Source organism: Hippoglossus stenolepis, chromosome 3, assembly GCF_022539355.2.
Source record: "Hippoglossus stenolepis isolate QCI-W04-F060 chromosome 3, HSTE1.2, whole genome shotgun sequence".
NCBI lineage: Eukaryota > Metazoa > Chordata > Actinopteri > Pleuronectiformes > Pleuronectidae > Hippoglossus > Hippoglossus stenolepis.
Genome location: NC_061485.1, coordinates 11,641,955 through 11,660,631, shown reverse-complemented (window position 1 = coordinate 11,660,631; position 18,677 = coordinate 11,641,955). Strand labels below are relative to the sequence as shown.

The following is an 18,677-nucleotide window of genomic DNA, read 5'->3' as shown; positions in this document are numbered from 1 at the left end:
CTTTTCTGTCTCTCTCCTTTAAAACAAAAACAAACTGTATCCTGTGAAGAAGCCACCATGCTCCTAGAGGCTTCATATACACAGAAAACTCGCTGTTTTTAAAAGAAGTGGGTTTTTTTCTGTTGGCCTTGTGTTTGTCCTCGCTTGGTAAAAGCTTTGCACAAGCAGGCCTTCTCAGAAGTCCCAGTTTGGACCCCAGGGTGCTACGCCAGGTTTAGCTGGCTCCACAGTGTTCTGCTTATAGCCGCAGCTCTCTGGAAGCTTGGAAACAGGGACTGCACAACAGAAAAATGACTCACATCTCCAGCGTTCCCACATTCCCGCTTCCAGAGATTCCAGAGATTCTGTAGCGCTGATTGGTAGTGAAGGACTGCTCGGGCCCAGGCACTGGTGTCAGAGATCTCTTTCTCTCTGCCCCTCGTTCTCTCAGTTTGACTGAGTCAGTCATGGGACTCCAGCCACTTCTATTTATTGCAGAGCCAGTCAATGAGGTTAGAGCTGTGCAGTCTTTCATGCATGCTTTTTTAATGTCACTTGATTTAATCACAATCATCTATTTGTCACTCACAGGCCGGTGAGGTGACAGAATAGAACACTATAAATTGTACACTGGATTCACTAGAAGCCTTGGATGAAGAGTAGAGTACAGTTACTGGCAGTGTATTAATATAGCTGAGCATCTGCAAACACATAAATCATCATCAGTCAATCAAATGTTATTTGTAGAGCCCATTGTCACAAATCACAATTTGTCTCATAGGGCTTAACAAGGTGCGACATCCTTTGTCCTTTACCCTCAACAAGAGTCAGGGAAAACTACCACATAAAGTAATGGGAGGATGTGCATGTTGCTCACATTTGTGCATGTTTGCACATGTGGAAACTTTTGTTTACTTTCATGTCTTAATGAATGTTTAATATGAGTTTTTTTGAGTTGAATCTACTTTTTCTCCTCCAGGACCTTAATTTGCCATGATCTTGATGACCCACACATACACAAACTCACAAAACCAGCCATGCTTTGGCGGCTGATGAATATTGTTTGTGCTCTTGGCCGTGTGACAGTGCAGGAATCTACTACTGTTATATCAAGTTGTTCAAGAAGAACAAGGGGAAGGGTCTTTTGGTCCTTCGTCTTGTGACTCTCTGGGCTCGCACATAACAAAGGATTAGCTTGTGCGTTGTGACATTTGTGCAGAGTCATCTCGTTTTCTATTATGTATGTGTCAGTGGTGGGAGAATTAACATTGTACACTGCAGTAAATCCATCTTCCCACTCGGTGTGTTTGTCCGTGTCTCAGTCGTTGTTGAATCTCGGAGAGAGATTTTTTTCATGCACAGTGCGGTTGACTTTTGCATACACTGATCCTCCTACTCGTGTATCGCAAGTTGGATTTCATTAATTAAGTTGGGGTGCTAAGTTACAATCAGACTTATTGTAATATCAGCTTTCAGTTGGTGTTGCAAGTTTTGGGTTCTGTAAAAATAAAACTTATGCAACATTAAAAGAAAACATGCCTGCAGTGGTTTCTTTTACACTTGCTTATTGTTGCATGATTATGTGCTGGGAATAACCTGCGATAAGCCAATCCTTTTATTTAATCTTCATTTTGACTATGACCTTGAAGTCATTTGACTGTTTGACTGTAGGTAAATCTCCAACCAAGGAGAGCCAGTTTTATTTGACTGAAATCCAGATTCAGGGCTTTCTAGTTTACATAGCTTCTTCGGGATATTTAATTTCATGCTGGAAACCTATTTGCCTCAGGGCCATCCTAACTGCGTCTTATTTTTAGTCATTTAGTTTGAGGTTTTCTCCTGGGAGATTATTTCCCTGGCAAAGGTAACTGCTTAGTTACTTGTAAAAACCTGCATTCAGAGTCAGCCTCTGAAAAGTTCTTTCTTTCTTTTAACTGCTGTGGCCATCCAAAGAACAGTGATTACACCAAAGTGGAGAATGATCGGTTGTCGTTACAGAAGAAATCAAAGCTAAAAATAGCGTCTAAAAGAAAACACTGGAGGGCACTTTGCATTCGACTCATCCTTATTTAACATGCATGAGCTCTCTGCTTCATTGAACTCGTTTGTCAATCATAGGAGCAGTGATTAGGTGTAATTTGAAAATGATGGACTAAGTTCTTGGGAAGAAGCTAGAAAGCAAACCAGAGAAAGAGCCCCTGTAACCCCCCACCACACACACACACGCACACACTCACTCACTCACTCACTCACTCACTCACTCACTCACTCACTCACTCACTCACTCACTCACATACATACAGTTCAGATATCCAGAGATTGTTATCTGATACCACACTAGCTGTTGGATTTTGTTAGCTGCTTCTGTCCATGTAGTTCGTGTTTTGTCTGCAGGGATTTCTCTGCACAATGTTGACTTTTCCTGCTTTTTTGAAGCTTTTGTGTTCAGTCTCCTCTTTTGCAAAAACATACCTTCTCATATGTTTTGCTTGAATGGCAGTTTTCATTCAAGCTGACCTGGTCTAATGCTAAATAATGTGTGTTGTTATTGAGTTGTGTGTCGTAGGTCGTCTTTTGTCTGTGAGTTCAGTCAAATTTTCACTCAGTGTTGACACAGGCAGACACCTGACACCTTAGATATTGGGCGTGGCCGGGAAGATGGAAACTCAAGTTATCTCTGTTGTCTGATCAGATTGCGTTAAAGTGCAACTGAAGTGAGAGAAGGAAAACCATGAACCAAATTAGTACTTTTTATTTGGGACAGTATGAAAAGTTTTTGCTGTGAAGCTTTGCTGATATGTAGATATGTCGTCTGTGCTGACTCTGCATGTGTTTGTGCAAGTATGTACATGTGTCGTTGTGTGTGCTGTCTATACATGTGTGTGGGCTTGCTCAGCTGTGGATCATCCGTGTGTGTGTGTGTGTGTGTGTGTGTGTGTGTGTGTGTGTGTGTGTGTGTGTGTGTGTGTGTGTGTGTGTGTGTGTGTGTGTGTGTGTGTGTGTGTGTGTGTGTGTGTGTGTGTGTGTGTGTGGTGAGTGGGCTCCTTGTCAGGCAGCAGGGTCTAAGTTCTCATTTCTCTGAGGAGTAGGAGGAGTCTTGAACAAAGAAGCCTTATCCTGTCCACTGGAGCCTGCGGGCTGGAAGCTTGCTGCTGCCTGCTCGCCTGCCTGCCTCCCTGCCTGCCTGCCAGCCACTCGGCAGTTGTAGACCCGCGAGTATAAAAGTCCTCTTGCTCAGCTCTTTCATCCCTCTTTAAAAATAAGAGCCAGTCACAGATCAGGAACTCGCATTGGCTTTTAATTAGGGAATAAAGCTGGGCAATATGTCCGAATTTAGGTATTTATTCTCTTTGATTGCAACCATATTTTGTGGATTTGTTGTCATTAGAGCTGGTACAATAGTATACAAGTATTTAATATCACTATTGCAATATGCTATAATTGCAATGACTAGATGTTGAATTAGATAAATAAATATCCATCAGTTTCATTTCAACAGCAGCACTGCCTTAAACCCTTTGCATGGGACTTAAGGATCACTACTGACCAAGAGGTCATCAGGTCATTATATAAGTCTGCTATCTGTTAGTTCTGTTGTAATAAAGTTGAATTAATTACAATGTCACAATAGTTAAAAAGCAGTTATAAAGGTACATACAGTACTGTTATAATACATTTAAATAGTTATACTACAGTTTGATAATGAAATGAATCAAAGCAGAACTACTGGTGCTTTTATTCTGAAGCACCCAAATTCTCTCTCACACAAAGTGTTCATGTAGTTGCTGTGAATTTGAGACGAGAGGACAACAACAGCTGGCAGTCAGCTGTTATCAGTTCGAAAGTTGAACTGTTACAGTTAAATGGGAGAAGTTATGCACTGGGTGTAGCAAGTCGCAGTTTGAACTAACAGCTCTCCACCTCACTTGCGGATGCTAACAGGCTAACGGCTAACCTTTACATTATTGTGTATATTAAACTTTCTTAGTGTAAATAATAAGTCAAATGTTGCTTCTAGATTTAGTTTGGCAATTCTGTAATCATCAAAAAAGAATTGCAATACTTTTTTGTTCAACTCCTCGTAGTAATTGCTTGGAAGACATCCCTCTTCTTGCTCACATTCTCTAAAATAATGCAAAGTTTTTTCACTGATTATTTGACTTGGTTTAAAACCAGCCACGTGTACAGTGAATCAGAGGTTTGAAATGAAGCTTCATTCTTTTAGCAGAGTGTAATCTCACATTTATTCATGCTGTGCATAGAAGACCTAAAAGCAAAATCCAAGTTGGTCAGTTTACTGCAGTAAGTACTGTAGCATTTAGAAGCTGCAGCTGCTTTTTACTGGGAACTTCATCAGCAAGTTGTTCTCATGGAAGTTTCTCCAGAGGCCAAATGGGGAGAAAATCTCTTTTTCTCTTCCTCTCTTTTTCTCCCCGTCTTTCTCTCTCTCGTGTGCGCGTGAGCAGGGTCAAAGCTGCTGAAGTCATTGTTACCCTATTGACTATTTATATATTGTGTGAGCATGCGAGAAAAGGAGGGAGAGCATGTTTTTTTTCCAATGTGCGTGTTTGTGTGCGCGCATGTGCGTGCGTGTTCACATGTTTTCTTTGCCTTCTTGTTGTGGTTATTCCCATATCCGATCTGTCCCAGCTTTAATAACAAAGGATTTTCTTCAGCTCTCTGTCTCTGCAGTCATACAACTGGCAAATGTGCGTTTGATTTCTATCAGCATCTGCATGAGTGAAAATGTGAAAGATTTAAAACAGTTGCTTGGTCTTTCTAACATGCTTTAGGCATCATGTAAGATTTAACATAGCGTCTTCATTGATACTTTGCAATAATTTATATTAAATGTTGTATGCCAAAGAAGATAATTTGACAACAACAATATACAGTATCTAAATTATACCTGTTGAAGTGTATTTCGCGAGTTTTGGCAAACCTATCCTAAGACTGCACTGAGGATGCAAATATTAATGCCTGGGCTGATCAGAGTAAACTGTGCAGAGATGTTTGTATACTTTAGAAAACATAGTCCGGGTAAGTCCTGTGAAGCTGTGTGTGTATGTATATATATATATATATATGTATAATAGCCATTTTGTGGGTTTCTGCAGACCTCGCAGAGCTTGGGTCTGGTTGTAACCTGTGGTTGAGCCTTCATCATGTCTTCTTTTTTTCTTTTTTGTCATCTTCTGTCTACACCCTGATTTTTCCCAGATGTTTCCTGTGTGTATCTCTCTCTCCCTCCCTCCCTTGCTCTTTCTTTATTTATTTCGTAAAGGAGTAGGATGGAACCTCTGCCCAACCAAAGATTTGTAGTGAGGTTTTCTCTGAAGACTTTGGAGCACAATTGTGAGAAAAAGCTCAGAGCTTTTACAGCTGCTGTATCTTTGCCTCAAAGTAAAATATGGTTAGCTCACCAAATTGGCAGTCTCTAACCCTAGCACACTTTTAAAAACCAACCCATATTTTTAAAGTCATTGTTCCACTTGTTTTATTTAGATTTTCATTGTGGCAATTAGACAGGTTTGCACATACAAAGGACAAATTACTGGTTCTTACTTTTTTACAAGAATACAGACACATAACTGTGTTTTTTTTTTTTAATCTTGAGAAATTCAAACACATGATCATGGTTATGATCTTTAACTTGAGGTTAACTTGAAGACAGGCTGTCATGTGAATGGTTACTTAAAAGGCAGTATATAATGACAGATCCAAGTAGTTTTGTCCAGGATATATGACTATACCATTTATGAGGGTTTGACTGGTCGGGTTTTAAATTAAGGGATCTTTCAGTGAGTGCCCGCCGCAGGGCTTGGTCAAACATTTCCATTTTTAACTGAAAAAAGAATCAGTGATCTCCCTTTTTTTTCAAATCACATTCAAAGTAGAGGCGCTCCACCTTGTGACCATAGTCAAATGTTTTTAATATTCTAAAATGAGTTACAGAAAAAATTATTGAAATTTTCTTTCTTTTGTTGACGTCCAGCCAGCCCGGATGCAACGTGTAAAGCAATCTTGAATAGTGAAACAGTGCTCGAATCTGGCAAGGATGAGAACAACAAATCAAACGCACCCCTCTAGGCTCTTTGTGTCTTTAGGAAGTAGCAAACACCAACATCATCTGATTCCAGTCACAGCCCATTAAAGTCACATCCCTTGTGTAGACTGTAGCCATTAGTGGTGTTTGAATATTCTTAACATTATCAAACATCATAATTTATTTTTGTCTCTAATTGGGAGATATATGAAGGAAACGACTGAAACTCATGTTAACTTAATACAGTTACTGACCAGTGAGCAGCCAAAACAGAAAAGTCGGTCCTGGGCACTGACACCTGTGATAAGCTATTTATTGTTTTCTCACTGAAAACAAATATTACAGTGAATAATATAAAAACAACTGAGTGCCACACATCAACAAAGGCTACAGGGAGAGAGGAAGAGTGTATGATCATGTCAGTATTTTCAGATTTTAGTACCAGACACTGAACTTTAAACAACTTAAGGAGTTAGCTCCATGAAGTGGGCTACGTAGGTAGCTGGACACAAGTACTTCAGGAAAGTATCTCATAATGGTGCCAACATTAGACTGTGATATGTGATGACATCCCCAATAACAGTTACTTATGTGCATACGGTGGTTTGAACTTGAATTTATCTTTGGATTTCACATCTACTCCGTTGTTTGAGACATTTAATTGACATTTCACTGGTCAATCAACTTGCCCTGCATTAACTTTGACTAGCCCTGGACCATCAGATCATTGGTCAGACCCTGTAATGTGTTAGCTTTCTCCTTGATAAAGGCTAAAGTTTTATTTTGTAGTAAAATTATTAAGCCACTTATGGTAATCTCTGCTAAAACGGTCACTTCAGCAGGCAATAACAACAGATTTGGCTATTGACGAACAACCTTCAGCAGCTGCATAAGGATGCTGCCCCATATTGATGCTTGATCCTAAAGTGACAAGTAACTCAGTGAAAAAAGTAATATTCAGCTGCTTCACTAATCTCTTTCTCTTTTTCAACTTTTTGCCACATGTTGTCTTCCCTTATAGGAGCCAAGTCTCCGAGTTCTTTACGTTTCAAAGGCTGTCTCCCTCGGTTTCCCACTTTTAGCTCTCAACCTCTCATCTAGCCCCAGAACTGGCAGCCCTCTGTCTCTGCTCTCGCCCTTGTTACCAGCCCCATGCCCATCTCTCATGCGTAGCCCTCCCTGTCCGCCCTTTCCCTCCTCTCCCTCTCTCCCCAGCTGCAGCCCTAACGATAATTGAGAGGTGAGTAAGAGAGACAAAGGCACAGTGGGTTTTGAATGCATGATCCCTGGCATGAATTGTGGTCCGGGGTTTGGTGGGCAATCAGGCGAGGGGAAGGCGGGGGCGGTGATGGATTCAACAGCCACGCCATTCATTGGTTGGATTTGTTGATCCCGTTCACTGGCTCCGGTGACGGCCCCTCTTGTGTGAGGATGTGGGCATGCCCACTCGTTGGCAATGATTAAAGTTTGGAACAACTTCCACAACCATACTGAAGACCCAGCTGCTGGGACGGGGATGAGAGATCAACCTTTGTTTTCTGTTCAGCCATTTAGCTGAATATAAGAGTTTGTAGAATTTGATTAAAAGTCGATGTGTCCTTTAGCAACAATATATTGAACTTGTGCACAGTTTGGTAATTATTATGACCTGATTTTAATGCGATTAATGCAACAAAGAAATTATTTTTGACTATTGTAGAAAAAGGGAACTTGAAAAAAACTAAAAGCTGGATGTTGAGCCATCGGCCTGGGTTTGTGTAAGAGCTGCCAAGTCTCTCCCTCCATAACCCTCAGGAAGTTTGCAGCAGATTGTGAGAGAAAAAGAAGAAAGAAAGACAAAGAGAGAAAACAGAGAGGGGGGTCTCCCTGCTAATGTAAGCTCTCGGCACAAACGAAGGAAACTACCGACCTCACTCTTTCTTATCGTAGAGGTCCGGACCATTCACATGCAGCCCCCCCCCCCCACCTCTCCTCAGCCTTTCCTCTCCCCCTCTCTGTATTCTGCGGAGACTATTTATTTGTGGAGGACGGTGCTGTGGGCTCCAGATGCTTGACCCAGCAGTCAGGTTGCCTGGTCACATGGATCTACAATTGTTAGCCTGAACTTGTTGTTTTGCATCCAAACAAACCTTAAAGAGCGGCTGCAGCTTTTTTCCCTTCTTTTCCCTTTTGAGTCCGCTGTGTGTTCTCACTCAGACCTTTTCACATGGGTGGGAAATGCCTCCACACAGTATCTGGTTGAAGAATAAAGACAAGATTTCATGTCGTTTTCTGCCCTCAATTGTTTCAGCGCAACTTATTTAAAGTAGATTTTAATTGCCTTTACCCAACTGAGGCTTCATTGTCTATGTATAGTGTGTATTACAGTGTAGAAGGGAGGAAAGGCGGTGTATGTGTGTTGATTTGTGAAGAGATGTGGGGAAGCATGTGGGTGTTTGAAGCCTGAGAGAGAGGAAGAGATAGCAAGAGCCTAGTACAGTAAATCTCGCTCCCTGTAACTGGGCCTCAAATTGTAGGAGGGGAGTGGAGCTGCAGGAAGGGTGTAATACACAGTCCAACACACACACACACACATGCACACAGACCACATTTGACGCACAGAGGAAAATAATTGCTACCTGTTAAACTGCAAGCAAGTGTGCACAATATCAGGCCCAACCACTTCACTACGTATTACAGTCATTATCATCAGAGCTGGGAGCCGGAGAAAAAAGAAGCCAAAATCTGAGTTGTATTAAACTGTCACTATTTTAATCCCTCGTCTTTATCTCTGTGTTTTCAATGAAGAGCAGGAGTTTTTTTGGGAGGTGGTGGGAAGTGACTCTCTCAAATGGAATGGGAATGTTTGTGGCCAGTTCACCTTCTGTCAAAGTGTGTTGTGGAATAGACGTCAAACGAAAGAAAACGGTACAAAATAGAGCGTAAATATGTCGACAACAGCGTTGGCAAGATTTGTTGAAAGTGAGACGCAGCTGCACTCAGCCCTCATCTTGGCTTTTTACTTTTTACGCTGCAGGATTTTCCAGGTTCTCATCTGGACAGCAGTGAGTGCAGCTGTCCTCAGGCTCCCTTGGGAGATAAAGTAGATTTTTGTGATTTTGAACTTTGTGCCCCTTTGCCCCTCTGTGCAGGGGCAAGTTTGTAGTTCATCCATGTTAGATAATTTTAGTGTTCCTTCCAAGAAAAGAGAGTTTATGTGTGAGCATGTGCTCGTACAAAATAGTCTTATCAATCTATCCTCCAGCAATCAAGAGAGTGTATGTTTTAGATCAGTATCAATAGCATCTGCTGGTCCATTTACAATTGTCCTTTTGTTCATCTTCTCTGTTGTCGCCCTCATCTCATTCTCTCTTAACAGCCTTTTACCACCTTTTCATTTTGTAAATTTCCACCAGTCTCTTCTCCTTTTTCTCTCATCCCTCTCTCAGGTTTGAACATTTGATAGCCAGTGTAGTTTTGGATCCAGTATCATGTAAAATACGAAAATTACTTTAAACTTCAGAATTTCTTTTCAAATTGTCCTTTTATTAAGCAAAGAACAATATTTTTTTTATAATTGGAAGCGGAATAAAGAATCTAGAGTCAATTTACTCCCGTCATACCCTAACCCCTGAAGGACATTAGACATTAAATTAATCTGCCTTGTGATAATTAATGTGGTTCTTTATCTCTACCTCTATTTCCTAGGAAACCTAATGGAGACTATCGCAGCTCCCCGGTCTCTAAGGACCGCAGCCGGAGCCCCAGCGAGCGAGTGGTGGTGCCCGGTGGTCTTGCAGTCCACAGCAACCATCTGTACAGCCACGCACACCACCACCATCTGCACCTGGCCAGCTTAGCCGGCATGGACCAGCCACTGGCGTTAACCAAAAACAGCATGATGGAGCCTGCACGAAGCAGCACAGCAGCCATGACCACAGTGCCGCAGGCAGTCAGCGCCATGGAACGCCAGCAGGTAACATGCCCATCCTGAGATAACCCTATCTTTTTACATCCTGACTATATCAGTTGAAAATTTCCATGTAAACCTCAGCTCTGGTACGACCTCCTTATGATGTGACTGTGCTTTCATCAGAGTTAATTGAATGGTCGACAGGAGGAGGTTTGCAATTGATTTAAAACCCTGTTGGCAACTGAATCATTCCCTTAAACCTCAACTCTTCTCCTGCTCTGTTTCCTTTACTATAATATTTCCCAAGCTCTATTTACTCTTCTTGCACCTTCTCCTAGCAAGTCTTGTTTCATTGTTGGCCAACATTTATAAGAGAGAAGTCGGCAATGATGTAACTTTAACATTGAATTTGGTCTCTTATGTTTCAGAATCGTCCTTCAGTGATCACATGCGCTCCAGCCAACAACCGCAACTGCAACCTGTCTCACTGTCCAGTCTCTCACAATGGCTGCTCAAGCCTCACTAACAACTACAGGAGAGCCAACAGTGAGTGCACTCATGCACATGCATTTGTACAAACACTCACACGTGACATGCTTGTTGTGTTTCTTCTGTTATTTTAGCAATTTTTGATTTGGGTTAAAGGAACAGTTGAACACAATAATGAATCACTATTGACTATTACCAGTAAACTTTATTGGGTGGATTTTTTGGGATGGTTTAAAACTTCTCCCTGGGGGCACATGAAAGCACATCAGCTCACTCTCTACATTCATTCTGACTTCTATAACTAGTGATGCTCTTTATGGCCCATCAGTTGTTGTAGTGCAGCCGCAGAACGCTTTGTTAACAGTCTTGCCTGTTATCTGTGTAGTTTAAGTCCTTTGAGGCTTCTGCTCTGTGTCAGTCATGTTTTTTGTGGGTTGATAACTTCACTGTGGCTGGTTTTTTTTATGATCGCAGTGAAATCCCTATGATCTCATTGAGGTTAACAGTGAAATTTAAAACAGTGATTTAATGTTAAAAAACTGCGAAGAAAAAGTGAAGTAGATGTTGGAGTTCGTTTTTTCCATTGAAATAAAAAACACATTACTAGTGTTTCAGCTGATGTTGGGTAATAAATAACCCACTGCCTGTTATACAAGTGAGTTTTATGTCACCATGGGGACTAAAACATCTCTGTTTCCTTCTCTCCCCCCCACCCCCCCTCCTCCCTCGCTCTTCTAGCCAACACAGCCTGCGACCCAGTGATTGAAGAGCATTTCCGCCGCAGCCTTGGGAAGAACTACAAAGAGCCCGAGCCGGCCACCAACTCCGTGTCCATCACTGGCTCGGTGGACGACCACTTCGCCAAGGCGCTGGGCGAGACCTGGTTGCAGATCAAAAACAAGGGGAGTCCCTCGTCGTCCGGCAGCAGCCCAAACTCCTCCCCCGACAGTCACATGATCAACCACAACCACTCCCCATCTGTGGTCTCCTGAAGGGCCCGAGAGATTTTTAGAGGGATTTGCCCCCCCTGCTCCCCCAGCCCCCCACAGCCCACTCCCAATCATCCCGACTCCAACATCCATGTCCCTGTCACTCTGTCGGTCTGTCACCAGCGTCCCAGAGGCAGCGCCCGCCTGCGGGTCGAGCCTGCTCTCTCCCTCTATGCACTCGTAGAGGATCAAATCAGCAATATATAACAACTGTCCTCTGGTTTGCTAATGTCAGACAATAATCAGTCATGAGTGATGAGGGCTCAACTCTTGGACTGACAGGAGCATCATCGGGCAAGCGTCTGTAGTTATATGTACATAAAGAGAGGGAGGAGAGGCGGTGTTTTAATTATTCATTTTCTTTTCTTCTTTGTTGTTGTTGTTTTGTTTTTATTTTTAACAGTAGTTGTTGTGTACTGCTTCTGCGTTATGAGATGCCGGATGTTTGATAGAAGAGATGAGAAAGAACCACTTTGGAGAAAATAATCACAAACCACCTGACTGTGCTACCAAAGAAACCTTTAGACGTTGACGTTTATCAATGCCCAGATCAAAAACAACAAAAAGCCATCGACTTGGCTCCTCTCTGGTCTCTTCTAAGTCTCTCACCTTCTCTCTCCTCTGTTTGTGTTACTGTACGTGTAAACTTAATCGATCGACTCGGTCTGATTTGCACTACTGCCATAGAAGGTGGGGGCTGACATGTCAACATCACAATCTGGCACTGTAAACACTGGGACTGAAAACTCAAACTGACTGAATTCAACATTTCTGGGACCTGGACATAATTTCATCCAATAATATTACCATGCTGCATTATTTATTCAATGCATTTCTGAAGAATGGAAAAACACATATCAGCACGGTCGGGGAGTAATAATCGATTTGGATACCGTGTTCCCCGATCGTCAAAAATATATCTGATCTGGTTTAATTTAGCCATAAACTAAAAGAAGGTGGGTGAAAAGCAGAATCCCATCCCAAGCCATTTCACTTCCTGTTTGTTCATCACATGTAACATGTTAACTTATCGTTCCCCACCAGCAGAGTCAGAGTCCACATTAAGTCACACATGTGGGTGCAGAGAGCGAGCCTTATTAAATTTGGGGTGTAAACAATTAGTTAAACTGTGTGAGGAACAGGCCGCTCTTCAATTAAAGTAAACTGCTGTCACCATGGAAACTTACAGAAGCCTTACTCACCCATATTATTCCACATCTCTGCCATGAGTAATGAGGAAAATGCAGAGAAATATGTGCAAAAAATATCCCTTCAAATTCACATCAAGCCAACTGGAGTGTAAAGTATGAGGATGTAGGGTCTTACTCAGATTCTTCACCCACTGGTCTTTACCTGGTCAAATAATGTGCCAAATTGTTGTGCGGTGATTTGTTTTACGAGCACAGTCAGGTTTTTTTATCAAATCAGTGAGCGGTGGTGTTGATGGACGTGGTGCAAAGTGCAGCGGGTCGCAGAGCGCTGTTCGCAGAGACAATGAGCTTTGATGTGCTTCACGGGCTGAACTGAACTGCTGACAGCGACGGGGGGATAGATGACACTGCATGTCACTTTGTGGTTGAAAGAAAAGAAGATAAAAAAAAAAGAACTGTCTGGCTTCTTGACCGGGGGAGAGAAGATTATTCAGATCTCTTCAAACACGCCCTTTGTTTTTGTGTCTCTTTGAACACGGGTGTTGTAATTATATTTGGCTGACACCCTGCTGCCCCTCCCTCCCTCCCTCCCTCCCCCCCCTACACACTGTGGTTTGGTAGATTTCTATAAGGTTCGAAGGGTAAACTAATGCTTTTACAGATGCATGTATTTTTTCTTTTGTTTTTTTTAATAGCTGGTATCTATTAGTGTTTTTAAGCATTTCAATCTTAACTACTATTAGCCTTTTCATTTGGACGGTAGTTGTTACTTCTTTTGTTGTTAGTAACGGACATAGACACTATACACTCACTGCTGGGTCAGTTGTACTCCATATTATTATTGTTATTGTTATTATTACAGTTTTGTACTTTTGTTTTCCATTAATATCAGTATGGTAACAAACATCTGTAGTGGGACAAGCCTCCGGACAGGCTCTGTGTAACCATTGAGACCTGAGTTTCTCAAAACCAGCTCAGCACGACGGACGTGGTCGTCCGGGCGCTGAGTCGGCTTCGGGAGACGCTGCCCGTTAACGGTTTTCTTAAGATGTTGATCCATTGGTGGTACAGGATGCTACAGCCTTCAGCGTGACTGAGCTGAGACACCAGTTTGGCACAAATCGGTCTTCAGGGCCTTGTTTTCCACAAAGCCTGAGATACAGTAAAACAACGCGATTGTTGCGAGACTATTTGGGTGACGTCTTAAAACCGCCCCCTTCGCACCAGCCTCTACGTGCGCTCCAAGACGTACTAAGTAGAGGACAAGCTAGCAGGCTAGAGAGCTTTTGGAAAACAAGGTGTTGTTGATGGTCAGAGTTAGTGATGACGGCTCTCAGACATTTTTCTGACACATAGAAAAATGTCTTACACTCGTTTCAATTTTACCGCTCAAGAGAAAAAACAACATTGGAAACAACGTTGAGATGTAAAACGAACAAAACAACTCTTGTTCAGTGTGGATTCATGATGCGCCGTCAAAACTCTCTCAAACCTCAACAGTTGACTCATTGTGTCCTGACTTGGTGTCCAGACTTTTTTTATTTTTGCTTTATATTTCACTGCTTTCTGTTCTGAACAACATTGTATTGTCGCTGCAGTTCCAGCTGCAGCCTGAAGAAATGAATTCTCCTCTGTAAAAAGAGCCTGCGCCACAGCCGCATACATTCCTCCTATAGGGAACTTTGTACAGGCCCCATTTACACTCAGTATCTCCACATCAACAGACCGAGCTGATAACCAGCCACTTGTCCCAGAGTTCCCAGCGGACGTCTCGCTTGGTGTTGTGGACACCTTGTTATTCTGACATAACGTATGACGGAGGAACACACGATGCCATAAAACTTTCCAGGGCGTTCAGAGCGAAGAACGTATAGAAGAGTTGGGAAAACGTTTAGTGTCATTGCATGTCTCTAACAGGACGTTTACAGATTCGGCTTTAATCAAATACGACGAGTACATCCGTTAAAGTTCTGTACACAGAACGTCAGTGATCTCGAATATCCTCACATTCCATCCTCTCATATCAGAACAGAACAGACAGAGCCAGAACTGATGGTACATGTTTTTAAATCCTAACCCAACAGCCAGAGAGTCGGTTTCATCACAAACAGGTCGTCTACGATCTCAGCGTGTTTTCTGTGACAGGTTCAGAGTGGGTGGTGAGTTTGTCATGTTGGGTTTGGGGGTGGGGGGGTCAGAGCTTCAGGAGCTGAGCTTCTGTAAGAACAGTCTGAGCCGCGAGACGTTCACTGCCACTGGGTCTTTCCCAGCGTCCCCCCCTCCTCCTCTCAGATTCAGTCGACCCTGACTCAGATGGGATGTACTTCACATTTTGTTAGAAACCATGAGGGAACGAGGCTTGGTGTCCAGAAGAGTTTGTTTTTCTGTTATTATTATTATTATTTGTTCTCATTATTGTTTCACTACCACCCTGTAGGTAGGAGGCGCTCTCTTCGCTTCGGCACACTCTCCCTACAGACTGTAGGAAAATCACTTAATAAAAAATTACTTTTTTATAATAGGTAACTATAAGACCATCATTACGCTGTGCGTAACGAATGTACAGAGAAAAAAATCGTAGGTATTTTTTGAGGAACAATTAATTTGTTAATGATATGTAGCTATTTAATTGTTTTTTTCCCCCTGTCCTTACATTGTAATCATTGCATTTTCTTTTTTTTCTTTTTTTTGTGAAAAAAGTTGATCTTTTTTGTTAATAGAGTGCAGGAGCACGGAAAATGTATGAAACCACAACGAGCCACTGGTGTCAGTGACAATCGCTACTTCCATTGGCCCCCGATGTTCTGCCTTCATTTACATTGTGTTTGTTCGCGTGACTTCTGCGACGTCACTCGTGAGCAAAAAGAAAAGAGTTTGTTCTTCTCAGCAGGCTCTTGATCAGTTCGCATGTTTTGCTTCGGTGGAACAGATCGATGTTGCTGCCAGCCCAGTACGTCTCGTTAGCCTTTTCCAAACCATTAACATTTAAGTGTAAAAAATCAACAATAATCACGGGCTAGCAGGCAAGTTCCATTTCCACTACTGCATGTCGGCACATTGTGGCTCCTTCAGAAAATCCTCTGATGACTGATTTTGGTTTACAGATGGGAACCAAGCAACAAGGATAAGTCTTGTTGAATTCTGACACTGAAGCTTGGCCGATGAAAATCTCAAAACCTATTTCAGCTGATTTTGTGCTGAAGTTCTTCTGCTCCGCTGCTCGTCGGCGAGGCCGAGAGGAGCCGAGCAGCAGATGAGCTTTGAGGATGTCACGGTTCCCATCTGGAGGCCATTCAGCATCTGTAAACACCATGAAAATAAATTGTGCAGATAAATCAAAGAGGAGTTGCTCTTTACTCTGACTGTACCACATTTTCCAGGTCCTTTTTTTTTTTGAAGTGGAAGTAGCATGTACTTAGTGGTAGTAATACTCTGAACTGTAAAAAAAAAAGAAAAGACATTGTATTAAGAAAACAACAGTCAATTTGTGGCTCTGTGTCTCCTACTGAAAAGGTTTTGGCAGGCCACCTTTTTTGTACGTAAAGTAGCCTTGATGAACAATAAAGTGCTTTTAAACCACCGTGCGAGTGTGTGGCCTCCGTCTCATGTAACTGTGCTGCTGTGTCTGTGGTCGAGTAATGGGATGATTATGTTGGAAAATCAAATAGGTGAAAAGGTTCACTTGTTCAACAGAGGATAAAGGCCTCATTGAAGAACAAAGTTCTGAGATTTCATTAAATAATGTAATCCAACAAGAAAGAAGCCCCAATGTTTCAAGAATAAATAAAAACTTATTTTTAAATAACCAGCGAGCAGAACCCACCATCCCCAGAGTTTCACGCTCGTGATCCAAAATCTGGATAAATGTCTGTTTCTTGAGAAATTAAAATATCGTGCAGATATAAAAACGATATCAGTCGACCAGCATCAAACATTTCCTCCAAGTCTTCTTCAGAACAGAGTTTCTTACACTGACATGTCATAGTCCTGATACTTCTGATAACATGATGCTGATGAGCCAGTTCACTATTTGTGAAAGTTACACTAAAACATTATTTATCAAGATGATCCACAATCCTCATTTTAACAGGTGACAGGCTGATCTTCTCTCTAGTCTAATATGACTATTAACTTTGCGACTTTATTGTGATAATATATCGACTTTATAATTATAGGATTACGACTTTATTCTCGTCCAATTACATCTTTATTTTAACAATATTACGACTTTACCCTCTCAATATAACAACTTAATTCTCGTAAAATGTTGCCTTTCTTCTAACAGCATTACGACTTGCAATATTACGACATTCAAACAATATTACAATTTAGGTGTAGTATGAAAATAAAACAATTCAGCAGCCATGTGGTGTTAACATTTTAATAACAGATACATTTTATACCTGATTTTGGTGAAATATTTAAAGATGAGAACTGAGAAAACAGAATTATAGAAACAAAAGTCTGAATCCTTAGTTTAATTGCACGTGTGACAATAAATCTGGAGGTAAAAGTCTTAAATTGTGGAATTATATTTTATAATTCTGCTTATTTCCAGCCTCTGCTTCACATTCCACTAATCCTTGTTCTTGAGTAGCTGTTGTAGGCGTACGTTTCTTAACACTGAAATTATTACACACGTTAGCAGATCAGACACAGAGTAAAAAAAACGAGTGCATGCGTCAAACACATACGTAACGAAGAGCTTCGGTTTCTCCGGGGGTTTTCGGAAGCGACAGTAAATATTTTCCATACCGGGCGCCACTGTTGTGTTACAGTAACATCTGTGCATGTTCTCTCAAGAGTGATGCCGAACAAAGCTGGTTTTAGTATTAACCACTGTTTGTATCACAGACCAGTGAACAGACGGGGAGATGGATGGATGTGCTGAGTTGTCAACCATGTTTTGTGTTTTCATAATTCATCTGAAGCTCAAGCTGAGTGAGCGAGCAGATGTAGTTTGTCAAAGTCCTGCCAAAGAAAAAAAAGGCTCCTCAGCAAATCCAGTACACGTGCCGGTGGAGAGACTCAACCTGCGACTGTTCACCGAAAAAAATAAAGTCTATTAGTGCAGATGTGGAGTGTCGAGCTGATTCCGGACTGCGAGTGAAGGGGACTGATCATTAAAGGAGACGTGTTCCGCTCATGTTCTAATAAACTGTCATGGCTGCTGCAGCTCCTCCTCTCAGCCTCTGTCGGAAACACTCGGTTTTAGCGTCTGTCTCTTTAAGGGCTTTATCTGGGCTCTGATTGGCCCACTCTGTTGGGATCGGTCAACCATTTCCCTCGGCATGTAAGAAATGTCGGCTTCTTGCTTAACCTGGCTCATTATGGGACATGTAACACTAACCACTAATGTGCGTCACGCGGGGCATCGAGAGGTCACGTGACATCATGACGCCCTGGAAGAATGGGCCGGACTACGAGGCTTTTTAATGGCCCTAATGCACCTTGACGTCGGTTGCCATCCGACAACAAACTAAACGAAGAAGAAACAAAAAAAACACAGAAAAAAAGCATCATACGTTTCCTTTAAGTAAGTGATTAAGTAACAGGAGTAAAAAAAAAAAACACATCATTCTTTTGCCTTTGATCATTTTTAAATGAGCTTTGACCCGCCTCTGAATTTCTAACTACGTTCTCTGGTTTTGAATCCAAATAAAGACGAACTGGAATTTTAAAGCTTTTCAGCATCAATGTTGTAACATTCTTGGTTTTGATGATGTCAATTTCACGGTCGGGTTCAGTGTCGTCCACAAAGAGTCTTTCACTCCACTTCTCCTTTGTGAATGTCGAGATCTATTGACGAGGAACAGACAGGAACATGGAGGGCAGAGTCCGGTCCTTTGGTTTGTTCCTCTCGTCCTTCAGATGCTCTCGTCGTCGCTCATGTCCCAGATCTGACGAGACACAGAAAAAGACATTGAAATAAACACTTGATGTGATCTTAATATTCTTATCTCCAGCTCCTGGTGTCTGAACAGGCTTCAGTGGGGTTCGCTCAGTGAGTCGTGGTCAAAAGCTCCAGAGAAGTAAATGGACCTTGAATTCGCTCTGTGGAGGTTTTCTTGTGAACTTTAAGACTAGATTCAGAGTTTCTCTCCCACCAAAGTGTTTCTGACAAACATGAG

The 18,677-nt window shown here is 42.0% G+C and overlaps 2 protein-coding genes across 3 annotated transcripts in view; one reads left to right on the top strand and one right to left on the bottom strand.

Moving 5' to 3' along the window:
- The window catches only part of vgll4b (vestigial-like family member 4b), a 39,089-nt gene extending 22,963 nt beyond the window's left edge, over window positions 1-16,126 (top strand). For both annotated transcript variants that reach the window (XM_035152969.2, XM_035152968.2), the window contains 3 exons: window positions 9,713-9,980; window positions 10,346-10,463; window positions 11,145-16,126. In XM_035152969.2, the coding sequence (XP_035008860.1) occupies window positions 9,713-9,980; window positions 10,346-10,463; window positions 11,145-11,398 (640 nt within the window). In that variant the 3' untranslated portion in view covers window positions 11,399-16,126. The remainder of the gene's footprint in view (window positions 1-9,712; window positions 9,981-10,345; window positions 10,464-11,144) is intronic.
- A 787-nt stretch (window positions 16,127-16,913) lies between these two features.
- The window catches only part of atg7 (ATG7 autophagy related 7 homolog (S. cerevisiae)), a 54,201-nt gene continuing 52,437 nt past the window's right edge, over window positions 16,914-18,677 (bottom strand). Inside the window, exon 19 of the mRNA XM_035152966.2 lies at window positions 16,914-18,446. Coding sequence (XP_035008857.2) covers window positions 18,414-18,446 — 33 coding nt within the window. The 3' untranslated portion in view covers window positions 16,914-18,413. The remainder of the gene's footprint in view (window positions 18,447-18,677) is intronic.